Genomic DNA, 14,761 nt, shown 5'->3' with positions numbered 1-14,761 from the left:
AATCTTCTGCACATGTGCAAAGCATTCTGCACATGCATAGAGGGTGAAAAAGCATGCACAATGATGGTGAAGTGCATGCTTTTGAACTGGTAGAGAAAGTAATAGATTTCACGACTGGGGAATTGAAGGATTTATACTCCTTGCAGGCAGCTTGTCATTTGTATTCTTTTAGTGACTCACTAAGATTACCTGGAGGTTTATCAGGATCATCTAAGTAGTGTAAACGGGTGTGGAGTTCCAAGAAGGCTGAACATTTGAAGTATGCAACTGAAGAATAGCGATAGTCAAATCTGACCCTAGGTTCTGTCTTGGTTTACCTTCCCAATAAGCGACTGATTCAGAAGATCATTTAGAAACAGTTTTTATTAGGTTACTTTAATAAAGTGAGATGTCCCTATAAAAAAGGAGAACCTTGAGTCCCATGTTACATTCCTTTTTATAGTTACACAGCAAGGAAAATGCAGGAGGAAAATTGATTAGACAGGATAAAAGTAACATCCTCTTTATATAGGAAATCAGGTACATGTAGTCAAATTTGTTATATACAGTGGTACCTCTATTTACGAACTTAATTCGTTCCATGACCAGGTTCTTAAGTAGAAAAGTTTGTAAGAAGAAGCAATTTTTCCCATAGAAATCAATGTAAAAGCAAATAATGCGTATGATTTGGGAAACTACAGGGAGGGTGAAGAACCTGTTTCCTCCCAGGAGATTCCTAGAGAGGCCCCATGGAGACTTCTCCCTGCCTTTTCTGGTTACAGTTTCCGAGGCTCAGGTTTATAAGTGGAAAATGATTCTTGAGAAGAGGCAAAAAAATCTTGAACACCCGGTTCTTAGCTAGAAAAGTTCGTAAGTAGAAGCGTTTGTAGGTAGAGGCACCACTGTATTTGCATCACATAATATCAGACATGTATACTATAGTCACGTTGCATCTATGGATTCTAAATTGTTTATGGTACCCTTTTTTGTGTTTGTAAAACTTTATTATTTGCATATACAGTGGTACCTCAAGATACGAACCCCTCGTCTTACGAACAATACGAACCCGGGGTTCAGAAAAATTTTGCCTCTTCTTACGAACTTTTTTCGAGTTACGAACCGGCATTCGGAGATTGCTGGGAAGTCGCACGGCTATTTTAAAAGGTCAGCCGGGCGGCGGGGCTTCCCAGAAGCCTCCTGAACGCCGGTTCGTAACTCGAAAAAAGTTCGTAAGAAGAGGCAAAATTTTTCTGAATCCCGGGTTCGGTTCGGGAGGTTGCTGGGCAGCCCCCCAGCCCGGCTGTGACCTTTTAAAACAGCCGTGCGGCTTCCCAGCTGTCTCCGAATGCCGAACGCGGAAGTTCGGGTTTGGCGTTCGGCTTCGGGAGACAGCTGGGAAGCCGCGCGGCTGTTTTAAAAGGTCACAGTCAGCCTGGGGGGCTTCCCAGCACCGCCCCGAACCCCAAACTTTTGCCGAACTTCCGGGTTTGGGGTTCGGGGGGGTGCTGGGAAGCCCCCCAGGCCGGCTGTGACCTTTTAAAACAGCCGCGCGGCTTCCCAGCTCTTTCCCGAAGCCGAACGGCAAACCCGAACTTCTGCGTTCGGCTTCGGGAGACAGCTGGGAAGCCGCGCGGCTGTTTTAAAAGGTCACAGCCGGCCTGGGGGGCTTCCCAGCACCCCCCCAAACCCCGAACTTTTGCCGAACTTCCGGGTTCGGGGGGGGTGCTGGGAAGCCCTCCAGCCCGGCTGTGACCTTTTAAAACAGCCGCGTGGCTTCCCAGCTGTCTCCGAACACCGAACGGGGAAGTTCGGGTTTGGCGTTCGGCTTCTGGAAGCTGCTGGGAAGCCGTGCGGCTGTTTTAAAAGGTGACAGTCGGCCTGGGGGGCTTCCCAGCAACCTCCCGAACCCCGAACTTTTGCCGAACCTCCGGGTTCGGGGTTCGGGAGGTTGCTGGGAAGCCCCCCAGGCCGGCTGTCACCTTTTAAAACAGCCACGTGGCTTCCCAGCAGTCGCCGAAAGCTGTTTTTTTGCGGGGGGTTTTTTGGTTGCACGGATTAATTGACTTTACATTGTTTCCTATGGGAAACAATGTTTTGTCTTACGAACCTTTCATCTTACGAACCTCCTCCTTGCACCAATTAAGTTCGTATCATGAGGTATTGCTGTATTTGGTTTAATTAAAAGGAGAAGGGGAATGTTTTTAGAAGGCTGTTTGAGGGTTTTTTAAAAAATAAAATAAAAATGGTAGATGATAGTACACAGCTTTGTAAAACTATGCCCATCTGTGGGAGAGTGGGAAGAGGGGAAGATAAAGAGAAACTAATTTAGAAACTAACATGTCATATCTTGTTTCTTGGAAAAGAAATATTCTCTGACCAGTCTTGTTGTCCCAGAAAATGTTATGTAAACAGGTGTGCTGATTATATTATTTGATCTAGTTCCCCTTAAGGCAAGTATTCGAGAAAGTATAAAATAGGTGCTGGTGAGAAAGCATGGTATTTTGTAGATCTCCAGACAGATGTCAAAACATTTGATTGCTACAGATAAGAATTTTTCTGTGGGGTATTTTTTATTTTTTTTAGGAATAAAACAGAAAACCTGAAGAAATCACATAACAGAATCATCACTGCGTTAATGCTTTCACTGAGAGATAAAATTTCCACTTGATGTAAGATGTATTTTCTGATCTGCACAGCATTAGACTGATGAAGAAGAATTTTCCTCATCAGTCTTATTTGATTTCAGCAAGGATAGATATATAAGATGTCAGTAAATGCTTAATCATTTATAATTAGCTCTTCTATGCAAAACCATTTGTCACTTGGGCTTTTCTGAAGATTTTGGAGCAAAAAAATTTGAAAACTGTCCTAAATTTTATTTTGAAACTGCCTGGAACATTTGGATATTATTATTAAGATAAAGAAAATATTCATCAATCATCTCAGAAGGATTCTAGGGCAAATAAAATAATAGTGATCTTGCAATCAATTAACCTTTGAGAAACAGTGATATAAGGTGGTTAGTACTGGAAGTTAACCAGGGATATTTAGCTTCAGATCTTTGTCTATTTCCAAATGTTTTAATTATTTCATCTGAAGCATTCTCACAAAGTTGACCTGGCCATAAACGCTGGCAAGGAAAAAGATTTAAACTGAACTATTTTAATAAAAAGTCAGTATCTGTAGAAGAAGAAAATGGTGTTCCTGTCTTCAACTTCTTTTATACATTGTACAATTCTTCCATTCAAAAAAGCCACCCTGTTTTTTTAAAAAAATATATGGGAAGCCGTCATACAAATTTAATGTAATTAGGATTATGTAAATTTATGTCAACATGGGATTTTGCAAATCAGCATATGATCTAATGAAGTGTGATGGAAATCTGATCAAGTAGTAGCCACCTGCTCAGGTAATGGTAGGACCAGCATTCATCTTCTGTCCATTGCCACCAAGAACCTCATGGGAAGGTTGTTAGTCTTTCGATTTTGTTAACATTTATTTTTATTTATCATTGTCTAGGGTATTTGAAAGATATTTTAGGAGAATTAATAGCAATAGCAATAGCACTTACACTTTTTATGCTGCCCATAATGCTTTACAGCATATTCTGAATGGTTTACAATTTCATCGTATTGTCCCTAATAACCTGGGTCCTCATTTTACCAACCTCAGAAAGACAGAAGGCTGAGTCAACTTTGAGCCATCAAATACCAGACTATGGGCAGAGTTAGTCTGCAATACTGCATTCTAACCACTGTACCACTAATACCCTAAAAGCAGGATATAATTGAATGTAAATATGTTAGAAGGAGATTGACTGAGCCAAGGGAAGGAGTCAAATGGGGAATTAGCCTAGAATATCCATGTTGCCACAACAGAGCCTAGTCTGACACCCTTTGAATGCCTTTCACTTCTATATAATCTTACTCATGTGTGAACATAATGATAGTTGATTCCAATTACAGCCACAGATGGCATCATCATTCCCAATCTATAATGGTTGATAACTGGTCTGTTTCTAATCATACTGAACTAAGCAATTTAGCTGTATACCTTTTTTAATCTACAAGCTCTCAAGACATGTTGGCCATCACTCAGTTATAATGGCTTTACAAATCCAATCAAGTACAACTGTCAGTATTATTAAGTTTTGTTAACTTATCAGTTGAATTAATAAAGCATCAAAGTGGCTGTGATCTTAGCCAAGAAGCTATAGGAAGTCTTTGTAGAGCTTACAGGAATTGTTTGAAGATCCACTGAATGATTTGTATAGAATTGCAGTGGCATCTGTTAAATCATTTTTAAACTTCTATTCCATCCTCAGTTTATTCGGTGGAATGTCTTTCAGGTGCCACTTGGCAGAAAAAAGCATACAGACATGCAAACATATTCATCACAGTATCCTTTCTCAGGATAAGTAACTTACGCAGGGCATAGAACAGGTATAAGAATTACATCAAAGAAATGGAAGACATGAGATAAGAAAAAGAAGGTTTGTATAGCTGTATAATAAATCTGGTCTATACTAACACTGTTCACTAGATCTACCTTTTTATCCTGCCAAACCATTCTTGCTTCCAACACATCTTCATTTCAATGAAAGCTCATTCATAGCACACACAAAAAGGAACAAAGCAAGCCAGCTTTTTTATTAAAAAAAAATCTTCAGAGATTTTGCACAGAGATAAGTTAAGTTTCTTTTGCTTTGATTGTGGACATATTTCTTCTTGTTTTTATATGCATTGTGCAAGAATGTTGTAGAACGATGAGTAGCAATCATCTGGGGTGACAGTTATATTATCTCTTATGACAGTGTTTTTAATCTCCCTGTGTGCAAAACTTAACGTTGCTTTTATTTTTGAACACGATTTTTATTAAAATTTTAAAACAAGAAGTTATAAACTATTCAAATCTAATCAAGTCAAGAAGAAAAAAAGTAAAAGCAAAAAGTGAAAGAAAAGGAAAAAAGGGTGAAGAAAAATAGAAACAAGGAAAACACATACAAAGAGGGAGCTTTCACAGCAGTTATATTTAAAACTCTTTGTCTAAAGTTACATCATGATAGTTTTATTTTTATAATTTATTCTGTGTAGTCATCAAAGCCATAAATAACAAACTTTTTTAAAAATGTAGATCATGTCTTTTCCTCTAATCAAAGAAGTTAATTTATACCCATATGTAAGTGAGATATGTCAATTTTACCAACCATTCCTGCATAGTGGATAAGAACGGTAGTGTCAAATCCATCTCTGTCCATATAATAATCTTGCTGAAATATGCTGAAATAATCTTCAATGGCTTTTTAATCCTAAAAGCAAAAGTTCTGGCTTTCATTGATCCATTGATCTTTTAAATCTTCTGCATCAGATAATATTTGAAATTTAAAAATATTTTTTTACATGTTTACCATGCATTATAAAATGTCCTTTCATATAGTTCAAATCTACAACATGCATTTGAAATACCTTTGTACATTCAGCATAATTTCTTTGATATCACAACAAATCACGATTTTCCAAAAAATTGGCTTAATTTTTAATCATCTAAATTTCAATCCCTTTAACCACATATCTGCCCATTGGTTCGTCTGTATGTTATATCAGAACTTTCAACCCATTTTACTTTAGAGCTCTTTACAAAACTGGAAGTTTCTGAGCAAAAAAGATTAGCTTTTTCCCTCAAAAGAGACCACCAGCTCTCTGTCATGCTCGGATATGACAGAACATGCAGAGAATTTATGAAGCATTTCTGATGGTTTCCATTTCTCTTCTTTTTGATGTTCACCAAGCCAGTTCAGTATTTCATGCTGACTCTGCATGACTGTTCCAATTATCCTTTAGATATTGACTCTAGCAAATTTAGATGAGCAGAAAATGGTAGTGAACCTCTCAAAATGAATAAAGCTTCTGTTGTCAAACTTTATATTTAGCATATCTATCATGTTAGTACTTGGCTCTTGAAATTTTTTTTATGATTTCTAGGGAAATGTATCAGAGTTTGTTGCAGAAAATTAAAGCCCGAAAAATAAATAACATTTTTTTAATTGTTTAATTTTTAATTTTAAAATGTAGCTCAAAAATGTATACTTACCGTATATACTCGAGTATAAGCCGAGTTTTTTAGCCCCCAAAATGGGCTGAAAAACACAGCCTCGGCTTATACTCGGGTCATTGACAAAGTCACCACACGAGGGCGCCATTACTTGAGCCAGAGCGAGGAGGCACCAGCTTTTGTCCCCTCTGGCACGCCGTAGTTCCTCTCCCTAGCTCAAGCAAAGAAGGCAGCCATTTGCAATGGTGAGTCGGATTAAAAAGGCCCCCTGCTGTCAGATTCTCCTCCCCCTCCTTTGAAAGGATTTAAACTGTTTAAAAAATGGTATTTTGTGGTAGTTGCTGTCCTTGCTTGGATAGGATCTAATAATGTGTTATGAGGCAGAGCTAGACAGGAATTCTTTTTCTATCTGTCTATCTTTCTATCTATCTATTTTTCTATCTATCTATTTTTCTATCTATCTATCTATCTATCTATCTATCTGTATCTATTTCTTTCTATCTATCTATCTATCTATCTATCTATCTATCTATCTATCTATCTATCTATCTATCTATCTATCTATCTATTTTTCTATCTGTCTGTCTGTCTGTCTGTCTATCTATATCTATCTGTCTATCTATCTATCTATCTATCTATCTATCTATCTATCTATCTGTATCTATTTCTATCTATCTATTTTTCTATCTAACTATTTTTCTTTCTATCTATCTATCTATCTATCTATCTATCTATCTATCTATCTATCTATCTGTATCTATTTCTATCTATCTATATCTATCTATCTATCTATCTATCTATCTATTTTTCTATCTGTCTGTCTGTCTATCTTTCTATCTATATCTATCTGTCTATCTATCTATCATCTATCTATCTATCTATCTATCTATCTATCTATCTATCTATCTGTATCTATTTCTATCTATCTATTTTTCTATCTAACTATCTATCTATCTATCTATCTATCTATCTATCTATCTATCTATTTTTCTATCTGTCTGTCTGTCTGTCTGTCTGTCTGTCTATCTATCTTTCTATCTATATCTATCTCTCTATCTATCTATCTATCTATCTATCTATCTATCTATCTATCTATTTCTATCTATCTATCTATCTATCTATTTTTCTGTCTGTCTGTCTGTCTATCTTTCTATCTATATCTATCTATCTATCTATCTATCTATCTATCTATCTATCTATCTATCTATCTATCTATCTATTTGGTTTTCTATGCTGATAACCTCACAGCAGCTAATGCTGAAGCTCTTCTTTGGATACACTTATTTGTTTGTTTGTTTGTTTGTTTATTTATTTAATTGGATTTGTATGCAATCCCTCTCCAAGGACTCAGGGTGGCTCACAGCATATATAAAAACAGAACAATAATGTAAATCCAATTAATGATGAGAAGGAATCCAGTTTTGAAGGATTTTAACTCTTAGGTTTTAGCTTCCTGATCGAGCTACTTTTTTTACTTTTTAATTTATTGTTAATATTGTTAATTTGTTTACCCTCTTTTAAATTTACAGAGCTAGTTTACTGGTTTTCTTTAAAATAAATATTCTAAAACATGTCTCAATTAATGTAATTTTATTGTTTTCCATTTTTATAAGTTACCAGTAGCCACTGCATTTTCTAACCTCGGCTTATACTCGGGTCAATACGTTTTCCTAGTTTTTGTGGCAAAAATTGGTGCCTCGGCTTATACTCGGGTCGGCTTATACTCGAGTATATACGGTAACTCATTAAATTGCTATTTAGCACAGGGAAAACTTTGTCTTCATTGCCAAAAATCAGCATTTCTTTCTATTTTAATTTTGAATTATGCCTACTTAATTTCCATTATATCCAGTGTGAATAGAAGCTGTTGCAAAGAATGATCATTGCTCTGTATAAACCTGTTCTCAGTCAACGTTAAAATTAAAGCAAGTCGGGAGTATTGGAGAAAATGTAGAACAGATGGAAATCTAACTTTTATTGCATTTAACTCATGAGGCAAATCATCTGGAATAATTTTATAACATAGGAAGTAGTAGTCATATATTTTTGAGAATACAAGGTGGCTTTCCTTGTAGCCACTGTTTCCTGTTCCCTATTTCAAATGCACTTGGGAAAGCACAATAAAAAACCCACAAAGATGTTTCCTCCCTGACAAATTCATGCTAAATTGCAGCATGCATACCTAGTGTTGTGTTTGGGCCTGGGCCAGCCGTTGCTCCCACAGATGGGATAGATGCGGCACAAAGTGAGTGCGAAAGCCTGGCTGACAGCCAGGAAGACATGGCAGACAGCCAGGAGGATGAGGCCACTGGTTCGCAGGACTCAGCAGACAGCCCAGGGGATTTGGCATGCAGTCCCTCAGACAATCGTTCGTCCTTGGATTCCTCTGCAGAACAATTCATAAACATGCGTAGCAGAATAGCAATGCAAAGGAGGGATCAATTGAAGGATTATTACAAGTCATCAGAGTAGCACCTGGGTTGGGTGTGGTTCTTATACTGAGGGCTAGGTGTGGTTCCCTTAATGAGGGCTAAAGGTATAAAAGGGAACAGAGGCACAAGGCAAACTGTGGCTGTTAATCTGTGTTATTTTGTGGTTCCTGCTCTGAAGTTTCTTTTCCGTGCCTTTGGAGTTTTCAACCCAGCTTTTTCAGACACGTGGGAGGTGAAACCTCTGGGACTTGCTGTTTGCTCCAAAGATTCAAAAGGACTCCTGAAACGTCTTTGCTCACTCCAGGTTGTCTTTGTTTGCTTTCTCCTGTGTTTTTGTATGTGGCTGAAGTAAGCCTTGCACTATCATTGTTTCATGACACTAAGGACTGTTTTGAGTAACCCATTTTTGTTTATGTAATACAAGTTTGCTGATTAGCAGAGCACGTGTGTGTTTGATTTCTTTTCCTTGGACTGTTAGGCATTGCCTGAGCCCAGTCAGGCAGAACACCTAGCATGTTTAATTATTTATTTGATGCTATTGTTCATAAAATCCATATTGTTTTAGTGATCTATGGCTCAGTGGCTAAGATGTTGAACTTGTCAATTGAAGGGTTGGCAGTTCAGCAGTTGAAACCCCTAGTGCTGCATAACAGAGTGAGCTCCAATTACTTGTCCCAGCTTCTACCAACCTAGCAGTTCGAAAGCACATAAAAATGCAGGTAGAAAAATGGGGACCACCTTTGGATTGGTTTGGAGCTTGGCATGATATTATGCCTCCTTTTCAATGCTGTGTGTATCAAAACAAAAATCATCTAAGTACTTTAGATGATTTTAGATTAAGATAAATATTTTCTCACATATTAATATGAGGGTCACCCAGAAAGTAATGCACCACATTTTTTCTTCAACAATTATTGATTGATTGAATGAAACTTACGCCAAGAAAGAATGATGTTTCTTTTACACTCCCTATTTTTCCACATAATCTCCATCCTGTTCTATGGCCTTCCTCCAGTCAGGCACAAGGGCGTCTGTGTCCTGTCAGTACCACTCCTGGTCACAAATCCATTTCTGCACTGTGTGAATCACTTCTTTGTCATCCTCAAAATGTCTTCTGCGAATGGCATCCATTCAGATCAATGCAGAGTCTCCATAAACTCCATAAACAAATGTTTGTGAATATTCCCAACAGTTTCTTTTTCCGCAGTGAGAAATTCAATGACAACATGCTGCTTGTAACGTACATTACTTACACATGCCATTTGAAGACACTGCTGAAGCTACGCTATCTGTCTTAAGAAACGCAAAATGTACACATGCACTCTTGACAATTCAAATAATGTACAGTGTTCCCTCGATTTTTGCGGGGGATGAGTTCCGAGACTGCCCGCGAAAGTCGAATTTCCGCGAAGTAGACATGCGGAAGTAAATTAAATATTTTTGGCTATGAACAGTATCCCAAGCCTTCCCTTAACACTTTAAACCCCTAAATTACAATTTCCCATTCCCTTAGCAACCATTTAGATTATTACTCACCATGTTTATTTTATTAAAGTTTATTTTTAAAAAATGTTTTTTAAAGGCAGACGAAAGTTTGACAAAGACATATGACGTCATCGGGCGGGAAAAACCATGGTACAGGGGGGGAAACCGCGAAGTATTTTTTAATTAATATTTTTGAAAAACCGTGGTATAGACGTTCTGCAAAGTTTGAACCTGCGAAAATCGAGGGAACACTGTATATCTAAAGTTTCACATTTGTATCATTACTGTAGCCTGAGGGGGGGGGGATGGTGCATTACCTTCTGGGCGACTCTCGTATTCTGTCTTTTGTTCTTTCAAATTAGGATTAAAGAACCCTAAAATAGTCAGTATCCTGCCTCTAAAATATTCTAATTCTAGGATAGGTTCTATGTTCAAGGTATTTTTGTTGTTGTTCAGTCTCTAAGTATTGTCTGACTGTTCGCGATCTCATGGATCATAGCATACCAGGCTCCCATGTCCCCCACTCTCCCAATTTGCCCAAATTCATGTTCATTGTGTTGATGATACTGTCTGACCATCTCATTCTCTTCCATGTCATTCTCCTTTTGCCTTCAATTTTTCCCAACATTGGGGTCTTTTCTGTTCTCATTAGGTGATCAAAGTATTTGAGCTTCAGCTTCAATATCTTTTCATTTATGCAAAATGAAGAAATGGAATTCAGTGGCAAAGTCAATGAAATGTTTCACTCTGAAGTTTTTTTTATACAAAACTTACATTTATTTTTCCATGATATAGAAATTTAGAATACCCAAATTCAGTCACAAAAAGATGAATTAAAACAAAAAACCCCCCATGTAACCGTGATCTTAAAGGTTTGCTGCATGAAAGAAGATAGTTATATTCCAGATGGACTCAAAGTACAGTATTTGAGATCAAAACCTGTAACACAATTATCTTATAGGTTTCAAATATGTAATAGTAGGAGAAAACAGCAGTTAGATCATATTCAACCAGGGTTTGGAAGGGATATATATTTTGGTTTCATAAGATCCCCTAAATTCCATCCTTCAGGCTTAGTCTGGAATGATATCAAATAAATCTTGAGTGCAAATTATATATGTTAGTTATTGGCTAAAATTAATTTTTAACCCAAGTCGTTTGGCCGCTCTGACTCTTTAAGATAAATTCCAGCTTTTGGTGGAAATCACTTAATTGTGCCCTAAGGTATTGTGGAGTTTCATCTTATGCATTGATCTTAATGGGTTTTGAAGAGGGCAAGCCATTCCTTAAGCAACATGACAGACAGAGTAACCTCAAATTATGTCAGGAAGTCCAGCTTATTTTATCTGAGTGAAAAATAATAATCAACTGATTGGTTGGTTTGTTTGCTTTCAGGTTAACAGGATTTCATCTTCCTCCACCTGTGACCTCCACAAAATCCGTATTTTCATTACGATTAACCAGTGACTTTGCAGTGAGTGCTCATGGATTTAAAGTATATTATGAAGGTAAAGTAATATATTATAAATATGCATGTTAGAACTGCAATTGCTTATGGAAAACAAGTCAGTATTTTTGAACCATAAGGGCGGACAAAGGAGGGCAAATTATAATAAAGGAAAACAAAGGTAACAATTTATATTACAATCATACAACTGATGCTGCACAGTCTGAGATCCTACAACGAGAGCATATTAATTCTGTGTATTACTACTTAGATGTGTCTAGGTGATAGCCAGCTGCTTTCTTTTTTTCTTTTTAATTACCCCACATTAGTCTAGCCCTTGGTGCTTATGTTTCTTCATCTTCCTTACATGAGACACACAGAGATCATACTGTGAATGGGATAATCGTGCTCTGCTGTTTGATCAACCTGATTTACAGCAATTAGAGGCAACCAAGAGTGAAAATCAATGAAACTAATGCAAGGAATGCAACATTATTGTAAAAAGTGTGAAAGAAAGGCCATTGTTGTAATAGATTGCTATAAATATGCTGTATAATTTTTTTAAAAAAATATATATTTAAAATATTTGAGACTGGAAAGAGTGCAAATAAGTGAAACAAAGTTGATTGGGGTGGGTGGGTTTGGAGAATAAAACATATGAAGAACGGTTGGGTATGTCTAGTCTAGTGAAATAATGAAAATAAGGTCCTGTCTAATTAGGGACATAATAACAGTGTTCCAATATTTGAGAGGCTGCCGCAAAGAAGAAAGGCTCAAGTTATTTTCAAAGTACCAGAAGTCTAGATAAGAAGTTACAGATGGAAATTAACTAAGGAAAGAACCAATCTAGAACTAAGGAGAAATTTACTGACATTACAAGAATCAATCAGTGGAACATCTTGCCTTTATGTGTGTGCATCACTGGAGGCTTTTAAGAAGAGACCAGTTAATCATTTGTTTGAAATGGTACAGTGTCTCCTGTATGTGCAGGGAGTAGAACTAGAAGACCTTTAAGGTCCCTTCTAACTCTAATGAGCCTCATAGATGATACTATAATGCAGCTTAGGCTATTTTAGTTTAGAATTACAGGTATATATTTTTTTCACTCTATAATGAAATGAGCATTTCAGCTCATGCCAATCACTGTTTGCTTCACTTGGAGCCAACAATTAGTAAAAAAAAAAAAAGATGACGACAAAATATTAGAAAATATCTGATGTGGTATCAATCAGGATAGTTGAAGTTGTGATGGGCCAGGGAACTTTTTCATTCCCTTGCAATGTGTTTTTGGCTCATTTATTTCCTTGCAAGTTCTATGTTGCCACTCTTTTCAATGGAAAAATGCTGTTTTATTATCTTTGGTTTCCTTCCCTCTCTCTGGTTATCTTTGAATTCAGGATTGCACTTGACCCTATTTAAGTGTTACTGCATGAGGCTTTGTGCACTTTTTCATCATTGGTGTTTCAGGATCCACTAATATTTAATTAAATTACAGAGAGATACTTAAGAGATAATTATACTCTAGAGAAATCAATGTAAATTGGCCATGCCACCTTCCAGTTTTGGCATCCTTTTATTGTGACAGCACATAAAAGTTCTATCAGGGTGGCAACAAGAAGCCAGAATGACTTTTTTCTTCCTTTCTTTTCCTAGCCAAGCATGACCAATAAAGGAAATTGATATGTAGCTAAAAATAAGATGAATAATATTCCATTAATGGGAGAATATTGTAGTTTAGGATTGAAATGAGGGATTTGTGAACTAAATAACATCATCAGTGCTATTACTACTAGTGAGCAGTGTTTGTGCTGATGATATTTCCTAGTTGGATAATAACATATTTTTCCATGAATAAGACATATTTTTTTCATAAAACGTGTCTCTTTACTCGAAAATTGAGGTGCATTTTATACACAGTAGGCTGAGGAGAAGGCTGTATATGACAGATTAGCCTCTATGCAGCTCTCTCATTCCTCTCTATTGTAGCTGTTTCCTGTATCACATTGCCACTCTAGGTTTCATCTCTATTGTTCCTGTGATGCATTTCCTGTTCTTGTTGTATTGCTCACTCTAACAAGATGGCTTCTTCACAGTGATGGCTTATAGTGTGCTTTCTACAAAAAACTATATGAAACGTGGGGGCGACTTATAGATGAAAAAAATATGGTATATATGTGCAAGAAAGCAACCAAGTTCAGAGAATACCAATAACATCCAATTTCTAGTTTTCTGTTGCTTTGGTCCTGAGACAGGCTCCATTTCTCCTCATTTATTTGTTGCAAAAGAATTCCTTCATGACATAACCAGAGAAGTATTAGGCTTGATTCAGAGAACGAAGAAAGCAGCCATGTTGCTTGCATGAGAGAAATCCAGTTTATTTTTCCAGCCAGCAATGCACAGTGACTGTAAAATGAAAATGGGATTAATTCTACATTGAGCTCCTGGAGAAAATATTATGAAATTAAGAATAAATAGTAATATTCACTTATAAAAAGGGTACCTTTCTGGCTAATAGAAAGACTGGAAATTGAGTAGGTGAGGGGCTTCGAATATTTAGGTGTTTTTCTTCTAAGATTCAGGTTCAGGGACAGCATCATCAATATGGCAGCACAAGCTCAAAAAACGTTATACAGTGTTCCCTCACTTTTCGCGGGGAATGCATTCCGAGACTGCCCGCGAAAGTCAAATTTCCCAAAGTACAAATGTGGAAGTAAATACACTATTTTTGGCTATGAACAGTATCACAAACCTCCCCTTAACACTTTAAACCCCTAAATTGTGATTCCCCATTCCCTTAGCAACCACTTAGATTATTACTCACCATGTTTATTTATTAAAGTTTATTTTAAAAAAATTATTAAAGGCGGACAAACATTTGGCAGTGTCATATGACATCATCAGACAGGAAAAACCGTGGTATAGGGGGAAAAACTGCGAAGTATTTTTTAATTAATATTTTTGAAAAATCGTGGTATAGACTTTTTGCGAAGTTCGAACCCGCGAAAATTGAGGGAACACTGTATATATAACCTAACAATATATATATGCCACTCACTCCAAAACTGACTCTGAGCGGCTAACAGTGGAATGTCAGCCATTCTAGGATTCTCCCATGCAAAAAAAGGAGAATATATCCCTACAGCTTTCAAATTACTCCAAGCCAAAATCTCTGGTTTAGTTGCTCCCAGCTAGGCCCATATCCAAATTACACACAGATGAAAATTGTACAAACCAAGTTCATTAGAGCAGTGTTCCAATCCCCCAAACATATATTTAATACAATTCTGAGATTTGAAGCTGGTCAAATGAGAATTGAGGTCAGAGCATGGTTATTAATCTTTAATTACTTGCTTAAATGCCATTATTT

General features: G+C 37.0%; 1 protein-coding gene across 1 annotated transcript in view; it reads left to right on the top strand.

Annotated features, from left to right (window-relative positions):
• The window catches only part of CSMD3 (CUB and Sushi multiple domains 3), a 615,639-nt gene that overhangs the window by 32,647 nt on the left and 568,231 nt on the right, over window positions 1–14,761 (top strand). Inside the window, 1 exon segment of the mRNA XM_070748648.1 lies at window positions 11,343–11,455. Coding sequence (XP_070604749.1) covers window positions 11,343–11,455 — 113 coding nt within the window.

The sequence above is a fragment of the Erythrolamprus reginae genome, chromosome 3, assembly GCF_031021105.1.
Source record: "Erythrolamprus reginae isolate rEryReg1 chromosome 3, rEryReg1.hap1, whole genome shotgun sequence".
NCBI classification, from domain to species: Eukaryota; Metazoa; Chordata; class Lepidosauria; order Squamata; family Dipsadidae; genus Erythrolamprus; species Erythrolamprus reginae.
This window is presented reverse-complemented; position numbering and strand designations above follow the sequence as displayed.